Genomic DNA, 14,540 nt, shown 5'->3' on the forward strand with positions numbered 1-14,540 from the left:
GTTTTAAGGGCCACGGGGTAAATAATTTCCACGGTCATTAGCATCGCATTCGCTTTCTTCGCCGCCTGAAAGGAGGCCAACTTTTTTCCCTTCGTAATAGTTCCTTGCACTACCCATGCAGCATCTCGGTTTCCCTCTGCAGGAGAAGTAAATTATTTTCCCTTTCTTTTTCATTTCATTTCCTGAGAAACGTAAGTAACAAAGCCGCTACTATATCCACGACGACAGAGGTGGTGTTGGTATAGTACTGTGCAGAGGAGTTAATTACACGGAAAATTCTAAAAACGCGATAAGACGTTTTTTCTCGTTATATCTATTCTACATCAGAAGTCACAACGGTTATGTTGCCTCTGTCGTTTATATTTATCGCGATGTTTTAGAAAAACGATTTTATTCTTTTTATGGAGTATTACACAGGTTTAAAGGGTATGGATGAAATTATACCAGGACATACACTATTATAATAAAAGTTTCTAAGTCTCTAATATATGTCCAAGAAATATATAGAAATAAATTGCTTATTCTTTTAAGAGTTAAAATTAAATTTTAAATGTATTCACGATCCACAAAATAATAATAATAATAAAAAGTTGAGCCGGAATGAAAAATCGAGTATTGGCACTCATCTCGGTTTTATAAATTTAGCATAACACCTTATACAGGTGAAAAATTTAAATTTAAAAGTAAACATTTAAAAAGAATGGTAGGTATTCGTAGTATGATTATCACTGTTTTAGATAAGTCACTAAATTATGTTTTTCATTATTCTATTTCCTAACTATTAAAGTAAATATAATTATTAATAATTTTACCTTTAGCGGGAAATCATCGAATTTTTTGTTTAAAAACTCAATATATTTAAATAACTGTATTCAATTTCTAGGAACAAAGTATTTAAATTGAATCTGTGATATTGTAAACAATCTCAATATTTGTTTTTTTTTACTGAGAATATGATGAATTGATTAAAAAAAAAAACAAAAAATATAGTAGGCACCTTCCTTTGTAAAAACTATTCTTGGTTTCTTAATTAACAGACAAAGCTACATTAAATTTGTAAATGTTTTTAATTTTTTATGCATTAAAATTAAAAAAGTAAAACATTATCGTTGAACAAACACTATACGCTCGAATACTTTGCACATAATCATAAATCGTACTTCCAGATTAAGTAGCGAACCAGGTAAAAAAAAGTTTGGTTTGCTTAGTTATATTATCATGATATTATCCACGGGCCATGGTCATCTTACTTTATGGAATATAATAGCATGAAATATGTAGTGGTATAACTGATATTTATATTTTTCTAAAATACTTCGTATTTCAATATTGAATATTAAATTAACAGTTTTTTAAAAATTATCAAGCATCAGTCATAACACACTTAGATGACTGGGCTAGTAGACCAACATTTTACAACGGTATCAAATTTGTATGAACTAAAATGATTTTTATGTATAAAAAATCTATTTATTCAATTTGTAACCCAGTTAATGAAATCCAACACTATGAAAGAGGTATTATGCTTCTGCTTCAGACTATGATGTAAAATATATAGGTATGTCATATACAATATTAAACTTTGATTATAGTGGTTTACTCAACATACATTTTAAACGTTTTTAAGCAGATATCGTCTATAAAATATAATAATTTATTTGAAATGATAAATTTTAAATTAATAATGATCCCTGTATAATTTATATTATAGTAAATTTTTGGCTAACTAATGTTTTACTTTGCAGGCTTAAAAATGTTTGCATATCATATAAAATATTATTTAGATTACCAAGGCCTAATATTTTAAATGTAAATTCCGAGTTAGTTGTTATCAAAATGAGGGGCAAATAGTGTTGCATGTATAGTAGTATTGCAATAGTGTGGATGCACTATAATAATTATGAATGGTAACAATTATGACAAATTGTTTTACAAATATTAAGTCATCACCATCCGTGATTTTTATAAAGAAAACAAGCAAATTACTCACTATTCCAGACACGGTGATTTCTCCTGTAGTGGATAAAGGCAGATAATCTGTAAGTATGCACCCGTCTAGCGCTGCACTCAAATGTTTCACGGGGCAAGGTGCTCTCATTTCATTCCACCAAGTTGGACCATAAGTACCCATTATAAGCCATTGGTATTTACCACCAACCATACCGACCCTAAATGAGCGGAGGTTTTATTCATTATACATTATATATATATATTTATGCATACATTTGAATAAGTAAAATTAATTTTTAGTAGGTAACCAATCATATTATTACCTGTACGCTTCACAAAATACTTTTCTCGCCCACGTTTCATTGAAATTACCCAGAATTATACGAATATCTTTTTCTTGGAGTTTTTTGATAGGCAGAGATACATCGCCAGCTATGTTTTGAGTGTCATCCACAACAAAGTTGTCCTTCTCCAACATAGCTACCAGTTGGTTGTGTGCCTGTGAAAGTATATAAAATCAGACGGATATTGACAAGAACAACAATTAATTAAAAAACAATTTTTTTAATATTTTAAATTTCCGTGACCATAATATTTTGATTACATTTTAGCTATTTATATACCACTAACCTATTCAAGCCCTTCTGCAGAATTTGAACTCATTACTTTGAAATTATTTAAAGTTAATAAACTATTATGAAAAATATTGAAATAATATCATAATAATTACACATAATTTATGTATTTAATTTTTGGCATAAATCACTTCAACCTATCTTATTACTAATGGAAAAATGAACTATTTGTGGTAATAGATATATACCTATAATATTATAAAATATTTTAAAATATTATAAGAAATAGAGACTTTGACACACTTTCATTGCTAAAATTTTTTTTTGTTTCCAGTGATTTATTTTTCAATTCAAATTTCACAACCCCATTATTACGGTGACTTATTTAATGTACAAGTGAAACCTTTTATAGAGCAGACCGGGTTTCCTCGTTTTTTGTATAGGTAATATTGTAGTCATAGTCCACAGAAATAAACAATGCACTGTACTAAAAAAAAAAAAAAAAATAATAATAATAATAATAATAATAATTACTAGAATTACTAGGTAGGTATTGTATGCTTTATAGATTATAACTATTAGGTAGTTATATCGATTTTGGTTTGAATGGAGTTCTTAAAAAATATTTTACTAACAATTTTGTATTAATTAAATTATTTTCTTATAACTTTTTAAGAAGTCTTTAATAGGTTTTTAAGAAAATTATACTTATGTACTTGTACTTTACATTTCAGTGAGCATGAGAATAACGAGGGTAAGACATGTTTCAATTTATTTGTCGAGAAAGTAGAGTTTATAAAAGAGATGAAAAGTACGTAATATGACAACAAACAATAAAGTAAAAGAAGTTCAAAAAAATGCATGCGCATGTTTTTATAATCAATTATCCTTATTATAATAATATGCTAGAACATGAAAGTAAAAAAAAAAACATTCTCTAATTTTTTTAACAATCACTGCACCTGAGACTAGCTATTATATTTAAGTTTTGTGTTTCTTTGCATATTTTTTTTTCAAACGGATATTATCTTAAGGCTAGAAGAGAAAAAGGGAGGAAACTTCTTAACTGGTCGTTAGTTGGAAGTTAGTTGGTTGAATAAATCATACCACGAAAACTTTTTACTGGCTTGCCAGAAAAAAGTAAAAAAGTTGAAGCAATAATTATTATAATAATATGTACGTATACATAATAGTTCAAGTAAGTATTTTAGACTACCAGAAGTTACTATTAATTCAACTCATATCCAGGTCACGTAATGTTGGATAAGTAAAATAAAAACAGTTTTATTTTTAAATTAAAAATATTTGTAAAATAAGATACTTTGAATTTTTTATTTTCATTGTACAATTTAAGATCTACACACAACAATTATATAAGAGTGTGATGAATAAATTAATATGAATGAAAGATACATTTTTTTCTGTATTGCAGAGCTACAATCATAATTGTTTTTATTTATTGTTTCTATAGTTAGTAGGAAGTCGACTATGGTTAAAAAAATATATTCGTATTTTGTTGTACTCAATGTTTGTTACCAATTAGGCAATAGACGAGAGTCTATTTTTAACAGATGTGATATATTACCTATATTGATGACGTAAAAAGTTGAATTACTAATTTTAAGTTTTTAAGGTATTTTAATAATTATAGTTTATTATGTTAGATTTAAAATTTAGTCAGGATACGGAATGAGGTTTACCTATACTCATTATTAGTATGCGTATTATTATAATATGCCAACAACTGGATATGTTCGAGGACAAACACGCGGTGGAACACCTCGTTATTATATGGAAATATAATATGTAGGTTAAAAACAGGGAAATGTTTGAATTATTGTTCATTAGTTAAGAGTGAAGAAGGGATACTTTTTAATTAAAAATATAATTAATTAATGGCATAGTCTGTGTAGGTATTTTGTCGTTTCATGTTTACAGTTAACTTTTTAAATATTATACTTTTATTTATATGAAAATTTGTGATTGCCTGTTTATTGGTTTTTCGAAAATTACATTTTTAATACTTTGACGTACTTTCAACATAGAATTAGTGAGTTACACGATAAGACATATTTAATAATAGACAAGATGTTTTAATAATTAAGAACTCAACGTCTAAATGTAATACATTTCTAAAATAATTTAGAAGTCTTATAATAAATATAATTAATTGTTTTGTATTAATACCTATCAAATTTATTTTTTATGAGAATATAATTTAAATTGAATTTATGTAGTGATAAATACGAAATACCCATTACCCATTGGTACTATTATATTATATTTAAAAAAGCCACGTTAAATTAATTTATTAAAGGTTATATTGATTTAAATACGAAGTTCGATTTGTTTAATTACTTATTTCATTTTTATTACAATGCAGCTTTTCAACTCCTTTTTATTTCTCTAAATGATTGAATTAATTTTTTTAAATTAATTTTAAGAGTAGTTTTATTCTGTAAACTAAGCTCAACTGTTAAATTAAAGTAGTTAAATAAATTCTTATTCATGCAAACAAAAAGTAATTTAACAAGAAATTGAAAACGTAATAAAGTTTCTTGTAGTATAGTTGTTTGAGTACATATTATTACAAAGCATAATGTCAAATGATGGTATTTTGTTAATACAGTTAGTCCTATTGACGGTTTGTTTGATTTGAAATTAAACTAATATTCCTCATTCCTCATTCTGCCATAGGCACTTAACAGCGAACACGTTGCACACGTTGAATAATCTTTATCCTAAATCCTACCGATGTATTACTTACTAAATACACCCCACATTATCCAAAATTCAATACTTAAATTATTGAGACTAAGAAACTTTTCAACATTAAGGAATCAGGATATGACTTTTAGTAACAAATTGAATTATAAAACAATTACAGAAAATATTAACTATACATATCACACACATCTGCTATCTTCCGTTTACCTTACATTTATTTTTTATTAAAACACTGCCATTATCTCAATTCATAAGCCAGACAAATTTTGAAATCCCCTCTCTTCCTACCAACCAATTAGTTAACTCTCCTTCTTCTTAAAAATTCTTTGTTTAATTCTGTGTTTTTAATAATTTTTTTTTATCTTAGCACCCAATTAGTTTACGTTTATTAACTAAAACTCCGTGGTGTGCAATGAAACCACACGCTCTTCTCAATTACCCAATAATTCCTACTTTCTCTATTATTGCTTCAATGTATAATTACTTCTGCAACACTATAGGTCATCCTGTAGTCATCTAATTTGTGTGTTATCACTCTCCTGGATAGCACTAAAACTTTCCAAGTCACTTCCAAACAACAAGACATATATACATATTAGTAATCCAATTCAGTAAAAAAAAGTATCACTTACATCACGTCATCCAATTGTCTTGTAATATCACATCAAATTTACTCATTAAAAAAAAAATATAAATATAAAATTGTAAATTTCCATAATATTCATTAAAAAAACCCTTTTATATTAATACATAAATATAATATATATATCATTATTTATTACTGTAGTTGTTTCTTATACGGAAAAAAACTGCTCGTAAGTCACATCATCACGAAAGATAATCGACGGTGCGTATGAATGGAGATGTGTAGGCCTTAAATTGTTCGATGAACTTAAATTAATTGAATGACAAAGAAAAATATACGCGTTTCTTACATCCACATCCACGTGTAAATGTGTTTGGGCATTGCGTTGTCAATGGTTAATGGTTATGGATGTTTATTTATATGGTATAATACATTAAAATAGTTCAAATGTTGTGAAGTAGGTATATAATTTTTTTTTTGGAAATAGGTGCATTAACAATGTTTTTTTAAAAACAATTATTAATATCATTGTTATAGAATGTCATTGAGTAAATATTCTAATTATTTTTCTTGTTTTAAAATTTGCTTAATATGTTTTAGATGAAATATTTTGACTCAAGATAGAGAAGATTGTTTTTTTTAAACAAAACTGTTTTGATTAATTAAAATCAACAAAGTGTCACGTTTTTTTAATTAATTTAAAAATGTTCACTTTTGTGGAGTTAAAAAAATAAGGTAGACTTTCCAGTATTTTGTTAAAATGTCACCGCTAATTAAAATTGACAACAATTGATACAATATTACAAAGAATTCTTATATATTCTTATATTATATTATATAATAAATTGATATTTTAGTATTTTTCTTTATAACAAGAAAAATATTAATCAAACGTTTATATTAAATCTTCACTGAAATTGTTCAACATTTTATTTATATACTATTCAAATTAAACTAAAGAATCATGTTTTGTATTTAAGGGAACGAGTTGTGTATGGATTTTATAATGATACTTTTTTTAGTGACAATTTTTTTAGGCAGTATACTAGTAAAACATTTTAATAACAAATTACATTAGAATTCCAAAAAAAAATAAACTTACTGAGCTCCCAATAATTTGAATCTACTCTTAAACCATTGTTCAGATTTCAAACTTTTATTTAAACAAACAAAAATATACGGCGTAGGCTTAAAATTGAATTATTATTATGATATAGGCATTTTTACGTAAATCAACATTTTAAAATGTACATCCTTTAAAATCTAATGTTTTTACTTTTTTATTGTTGTAATTTTTTTTTTAAATCACGTAATTTACTATTTTCATTATTAAGTTTTGAAAATTTAATCTAATATTCTAATACGAATTAACAAAATATAAAATTAAAAAAATAACAATGAATTATTTCGATTCTCGACATGCCACATTTTGAACGAAATAAAAACAAATATACACTAGTCTTGTTAAACTAATGTAAACCATTTTAAAGTTTTACACAAACGATTATTGTTTAAGATTTGTAGCACGGCTCTTAGATATGACATCAGTTTGTTTCACATATTGATACAAATTTAGAAATTCCTAATTGTTTAATACATTGAAACATAATTTATTTTTAAAATAAACTTTACCTAATGAAAAAAGTTCGATTCTTAGAATATTAATTAACACAGCTTATAGTATGGTTTTTCGAATAATACCCCGGGCATGAATAATCATGACGGATTAATCTGTTTTGATCCGATGTTTTGCGAAGGAAACTAATGAATGCCTTGTATTTGCTATAAATGTTATTTGATTTTGGGCTGCCACTGCCGTCGGTCTCGCATGTCATGAAATGTGCTATATTGACGAGATAGTAATATCATTTGAAAACAGCATAATGAAATTTGTGACGGTATATTTAAATACATTTTAGGAACTATCAGATTATTAATTGCATATATTAAATTGTTTTAATACCAGAATTTCGTTTACAATTCTGTCATTCACATAATATACGCACCACTCTGTCATTGTGTCAGTTAAAATAGGAAATTAACAAGATATATGCGCTTTTACGTGCATTATGTATCATTTTCCTGTAAATACATTGACACCAAAATAAATATTTAAACTGCTGTCACAGTACCAGTGAAATTATTATTGAGCACATTCGGTGATTGTTCTTTATTCAGTTTAATATTAAACTATTATGTATTAACACTAAATATTGACATTTGAAAAAGTTTGTTGGGCTTCATTAAAACTGATAGTTCCGTAATTTCACAAAAAATGATTTTTCTAAGGATATGTAATTTAAAATTAAATTACGCTTTTGTTTTAATCTCATACGTTCCCATATGGAAATTGTTTCTACGTTTACTGTTTACATGCATTTTAATTTAATTTTCAAGCCGAAAATATTATATAATACGCAAGTGCCTCTATCTATACGTATACTAATATTATTGTCATTGATTAGAGTAGAGAATAAAAATTGAATCATAAAAACGATATTCCTCAGCTGGTTTGACATTTATTTGGACAATTTAAAATTTTTACAATTACATTTTTGGTAAAAAAACTATTGATATTGAATCGAAGAATTTAAGAAAAATGATTTAAAAAAAAAAAAATACTGGATAGCTGTCTTAAAAGACAGATAAATTACACATTATTATATTAATTTTTGAATTTTTTGAATTTATTAAAAGTCTACGTCAGGAAATATATCAGCTCTTTACTTGCAATGCATAACATGAAAATGTACAAAAAGATAGAGATTGGAATATTATTGTTTTAATTTTATTGTAGTTATAACACGACTTCAAGACTTAATGAACAATAATTGTAAGTATGAAATTGTTATTAAAAAATAAGTTTCAAATAATTGATGAAGTAGACAGAGGAGTGACGCAAGACGTGCCACTCACTTAAATTATTGTTACATTTTATATTTTATATTATCAAACATTTAGACACGTATCTTATTTATATATTTTTATTTAAATTCACCATCTTTTCAACAGTATTTTTTTTATAGATGTTTATTTACTGAACAATATAGTTTCTGTCGTATTGTTTTTTTTAATTGCTACGGAACTAACATTTACTGACTACACTACACAAATTCACAGAATGCATAAAAAAAACTTATCTTAAAAATAATGGCATTGGGGAAATACATTTTCTATTTTAATATTCACTTGTCAAATTGTTAAAATATTCTTCAGGTTTTTAAGTTTTTTATAGTTTAAATTAGGAGACAAAACTTCTGTGTTTTGCAATTGTGTCAATTACGAAATACTCAATAAAAACAACATTTAGTCATAGTAACTTGCAAATGATCAATTTTAATTCTCTTGTTTTAACTATTTTATTATTATTATTCTTTTTAATTTTTTATTTTATGAGTCTTATCTACAACACAAATTAAATATATCCAAGCAAAATATTTTTTGTTTTTAGTCATCGATTTAAATGGTTATGCAAATATTAGTTTAAAAATGTATGATTTATTTATTAAATAATTATTATTCACACGAGATATATATGAGTACAAAAGATTCATACATTTTTCAATAAATTTGTTTTCCTTTGGGTGCACAATTTACAATCGCCCGATGAAATGTTGTGTACTATATCAGATAGGAGTTTTTTCTTGAGGTAGCCGAAGTGTCAGATGTCTTTTTATTGGTTTAGGCACTCAGATGACAATAGTCAGCTAGGTATTTCCTTTGTGGGGTGACATATTTTAAACTGGTTTTGGTTTATTTTTTATTAGCACAATGATATTGTTGAAACATAATAATCTGTCTATAATAGAATATAGTAAAACCATATGAACTTGGTAGTATACACCCAATTTTTGGAATTTTGATTATTGAAAGTAACCATGTACCTACTGCTAGATTCCAAGATGGACATAGCATGTTTGAAATGATATTATTATATTCTCTTCTAAGTGCATAGATTGAAGCTTATACAAACCACGAAAAATTCATTAGGCACTGTGTAATTTGTTTGCTAAGCATAGATCAATGGCAACGATACCGTGTTTGAGACTATTATTATACAGTAGGTACACAATTTGATCTCATTGATTCAGCTGAGTATTTTTACGAACAATTTCAAAGATATTTCAGATTGCTGATCTTAGGCGTATTATTTAATAGGTCCATAGAGAAAAAACACAATATTGGTATTTTAGAAATGATTATCAAAGCATTAAACCAAGGCTACCATTACTTTGTGATATCTTTACTATACAATTTACATTAAGTCTAAAGTTGAAAGCAATATGTACTTTATTACTATACATTTTTTAAGAGAAAAATATACGAACTATACCTACATAACAATTTGTATAATAAGTGCTTATGTGATGTATTACGTTATTATAAAAGTGTAATAGGTACGCATGATCAGGTTCAGGTACAATTTACTCACTCATATTTAATACATATTTGATAACTGAGTGGTTAATTATACTGCATTTCTGACAATGCTTATTGCCCGACATTGTTGGATAGAGTCCAATAATTCGGAGGTAATCCTACAAACTTTTTCAAATCAATACTTTCCAATGAATAGATAGGAAGAAAACATGATGTTATGTAGGTACTATAGTACCTACTTAGTGTACTAACTACGATTTAATTTAAAATCTATTGATATGTCGACGTTTTTGAAATAACGACACACATCAATATATTTGATGTACAAATCGTTTGAAAAAAAAAAGTTTCATTAGGCAGGTACTACTTAAGTCTCAAAATGTATACATAATACAAATGATAATATTTAATTTGTAGAAGTATTTTTATGGTCTTGATACCTAACATAATATGATCAAATTAATTAAGTTTAAAAAAAACAAAATTAACACATTTTAAAACTATTCTGAATTTCATTATAAGTGTCAAAATAAATAAAACTGATACAACACAGTACATTTTATATTGAGTATAAAATAACGAGTTGTTCATATTTTTTGAGGCATTGTCACTTAAGTACTTTTATTTGAGGCTCCTTTCATTCACGCCACCTCATTCTATAACATATAGGTACTCTTGTGGGTACAACACATTTGCTTGTTAGTTGTTATATAATATTGAATACATAATATTGTAAATTTTATATTTTCATAGAAATAAAAAACAATCTTGGGTATAGATTAATAAAGAATGTAACTTATTATGTATAACAATGCGTTATCATCGAGAAAAACGGTTTTAAGGTAAATATTTTTATTTTGTTCAATTTCTTAAACTCGCCCAAAATACTAGGTAGGTATCTTACATCTTTAATTGCTTATTAATAATTGTTGACTTATTTATAAATAAGTATATAAATAAATATTAATTTATGCAAATATGTGATATTTGAAACTCACCAACGCGTATCTTGGCTCGTTTTGGTAGATGGTGCCTACTCGTGTCCAGTTGAAATGTCTCAGCAGTGCTAGTCGAGGAGCGTTAAATGCATTTTCACTTGGTACAACTCGAAAGAAATTTGGAAAATCTGTGTTGCTGAACATCGGATGGGTATCAGCATACGACAACTATAAATTAAATCAATTGATGAATAAAATACAATTATTAATATTTTATTTGTGTAATTATTCATGCGTGCTTGTGTAAATAGGAAACTACTAATTCATATTATGTGCATGTTTATGGGAGGATGCGCAGGTATCATGGCAGGAGAGTAATATTAAAGAAATTCGTGGAGGATTGGCCTCTCAAAATTCTCTAAAAAACCTCTAAAAATTCAATACTAATAATATACAATCTAAATAATATGTAGTTAGTGATCTTTTTTTTATGCAGATATTATATATTATGTTCCTTAAAAATAAGTTTCTTTGTGAGGTTTAAATAGGTATATAACCACTTCAGCCATGACTTGAATTTTAAAATATCTAAACATCATAAAATATTAAACCTTTGCATTAAAAAAAAAAACAGAAGCTTAGTACATTTTTAAGATAAATACAATATACAACATAAATATAGGATGTATTTTTTTTAACAAGCTCTTTGTTTTATAAGTAAATAGGTACCTAACACCAGTGGTGGTCAAACGATAAGGAGGGGGGCGGTGAGAATGGATATATTGTTCTCCAAAGACAAATAAATTCATTGACCACCACAACTCGGGGTATGTATATTAGTGTAGCGTATGTAGACTTTTATAATCTGGATATTATTATAACTATATTTATGCAATATTAATTAATCATATCAATACTATACAAAAAAAAAAAAAATAGTTCGGTTAATAAAACATTACGATTTTTTATTGGTACCAAATTAATATAATTTAATAATATAGATGAATTTAATTTTAAACTAAATATATATTTATTNNNTTTTTTTTTTTTTTTATTGATCTTATAGCTTCGGCGACATAGGCCATTAGCTTTTTACATATTTTTGTTAATAACTTTTTAATTAATGGCTTACAATTTGGTTACAATAATTGGGGGGGGGGAGATGTTACTTATGACTAAATATTATGTTTAAATTAATTTTTACATTCCGGTGTTCTTTAGGAATGTTATGATCCTCTCGGGTTGACAGTCGGGTCCTATTGCTTCGTACATATTGGATTGTATGTTGAGTTTTTCTCTTGCTTCTTCGGTTGATCGGCATTCGGTTATAATGTGTTTTATTGTGAGGGTAACTCCGCTATTTTTTGTTTGTATACTGATTTAATGTAATATTATGTTTCTAAAAGATATTTATTAAGTTTCATTCCGGTTATTAGATTTAAATATTTAATGTGTTTTAAATATACATTTGCGGTTATTCAATGTTGGCCATTTACACTTGACATTTAGCTTAGGATCATAATATTTAGGAATATTCCGTCACAAAGTTTTCTTCCCACGGGAAGTTTATAAATGTCAAGAAATTCACTTTCATACTATTCTTTGGAAATCCCAACCAAGACGACCTGTCAATAAATAAGCTTTAAATCTAAGGTCCACCCGTATAGATAGAGAAAATTTGAATTGAGGGAAACATTTATTAAAATATCGATTGACATTGGATAAATAATTTTCGTAACTGTCATTAACTTTGGCTATTTTTAATTTTAATATTTTTTACTCTAGTCATTGGCAGTATACAACTACTGAATAATATAATTTTAATTTAGAGAGCATAATATAGAAATCAAAATCAAGTAAATATCTTATACACCTTTTAGCTATGTGCAGCGTTGGTACGTCATTTTATTCCATAACTATTTGGACCGATCATATAGTAACTGATTATTTATTACTGATCATTGATGTCATATACATTTTTAAGTTTTAAGTTTTTAGAGGTAGATTTTGATTTTAGAATGATTATAGCTTCAAAATAGCATTTGTTAACTATTTGTACTCTTCCTGATATCTCCGCTTTAAACTTATTGTCTTGGTTTATGAGAACCCATAAGTACTTAAATTGTGGTACTCTGTAGAAGATACTTAATTCTACCTTCATACTGTCTCCACGTTAATACACTTTGTCCCTTCAACTGAGTTTCAAGCATACCGTTTTTTCGTCATTAATTATGAGACCAACTTTACTCGCAGCCTCCATCAGTTTCTTAAAATGTTTCTTCACCATCTCCATGTTGTCTCATAAGATGTAAATATCATCTGCATACGCTAGCAGGCCTATCATTGATTGACTTAATGTTTGGCCTTCTGCTATGTTCGTATCTCTAACTACTTGTTCTAGTACTAGATCAAAAAAAGTCGGAGAAAGTGCTTCACCTTGTCTCAGACCAGTGGTTACTTTAAATGGTTGTGATTTAGTACTTAAAATTATTTCTACTTCTGAATTAATTTCATATTTTCATGTTGAAAAGGGGGACCAAATATGATTGCCCCAGGCCTCTAATTATAGTTATCAAGGTAAATAAAGCTGATACGTCATGTAAGTGTATAAGTATATACACAATATATTTGTAAATATATATACACACTAAGACAATATAAATTCAGTATTTACTAAATATTTCAGAATACAATACGCTTATGATAGGTAATGTAAAAGAAATAAAAATATACAAACTTTTTAAGTAAGTTTATGAAATTCTTAACTCATATTTATTTTTGATAAGTAAATGTTTGTTTATCAAAAAATAGGCTTTACAACTAAAGGCATTTTAATCGATTGCAAGGTAAAAAAAGTTTTAAAATTATTGTAATAAGCAGATTCCTAATATACAAAGTCTCTCTTGATTAATATATTTTTATGAACTAAAAAAAAAGTCTGTTCAAATATTAGCACAATATGAAGTAGGTATAAATAAGATATAAAAATGGCTGCAGTATACTTAAATGAAAAACCGGTATTTTTATGAACAAAATATTTTCTTAAAAATTTATTTATTAAATTGAATGATTGAATTAACAAATAATTCATTCTAAATTTCAAATCCTATGTAAAAATATTCAGTATAACTTCAATGCATAGTTATGCTGGTTAATTGATTTATTGTTTTTTAAGTGAGAAAAAAAACCAAAATTTGTCACATAAATCTGTTTGTGCTGGTTTTGTTTTATTTAGTTGAACAATAATGCACCCAATATAAGAATAAATGTTTCTTTCATAATTTTTATCTTAAAACCACCAAAAAAAAATATTTCTAAGTTAAATTCTGTAAGTTTCTGCTCAATACCATTTATTTAGACACCTCGTTATTTGAGCTCCATTAA

At 26.6% G+C, this 14,540-nt stretch overlaps 1 protein-coding gene across 2 annotated transcripts in view; it reads right to left on the reverse strand.

Moving 5' to 3' along the window:
- LOC111029210 (gamma-aminobutyric acid type B receptor subunit 2) overlaps positions 1–14,540 on the reverse strand; it is a 226,590-nt gene that overhangs the window by 29,450 nt on the left and 182,600 nt on the right. For both annotated transcript variants that reach the window (XM_022308144.1, XM_022308145.1), the window contains 3 exons: positions 11,217–11,384; positions 2,274–2,449; positions 1,991–2,168 (listed from right to left, as the gene is read on the reverse strand). In XM_022308144.1, coding sequence (XP_022163836.1) covers positions 1,991–2,168; positions 2,274–2,449; positions 11,217–11,384 — 522 coding nt within the window. The remainder of the gene's footprint in view (positions 1–1,990; positions 2,169–2,273; positions 2,450–11,216; positions 11,385–14,540) is intronic.

The sequence above is a fragment of the Myzus persicae genome, unplaced genomic scaffold, assembly GCF_001856785.1.
Source record: "Myzus persicae strain clone G006 unplaced genomic scaffold, MPER_G0061.0, whole genome shotgun sequence".
Classification (NCBI taxonomy): Eukaryota; Metazoa; Arthropoda; class Insecta; order Hemiptera; family Aphididae; genus Myzus; species Myzus persicae.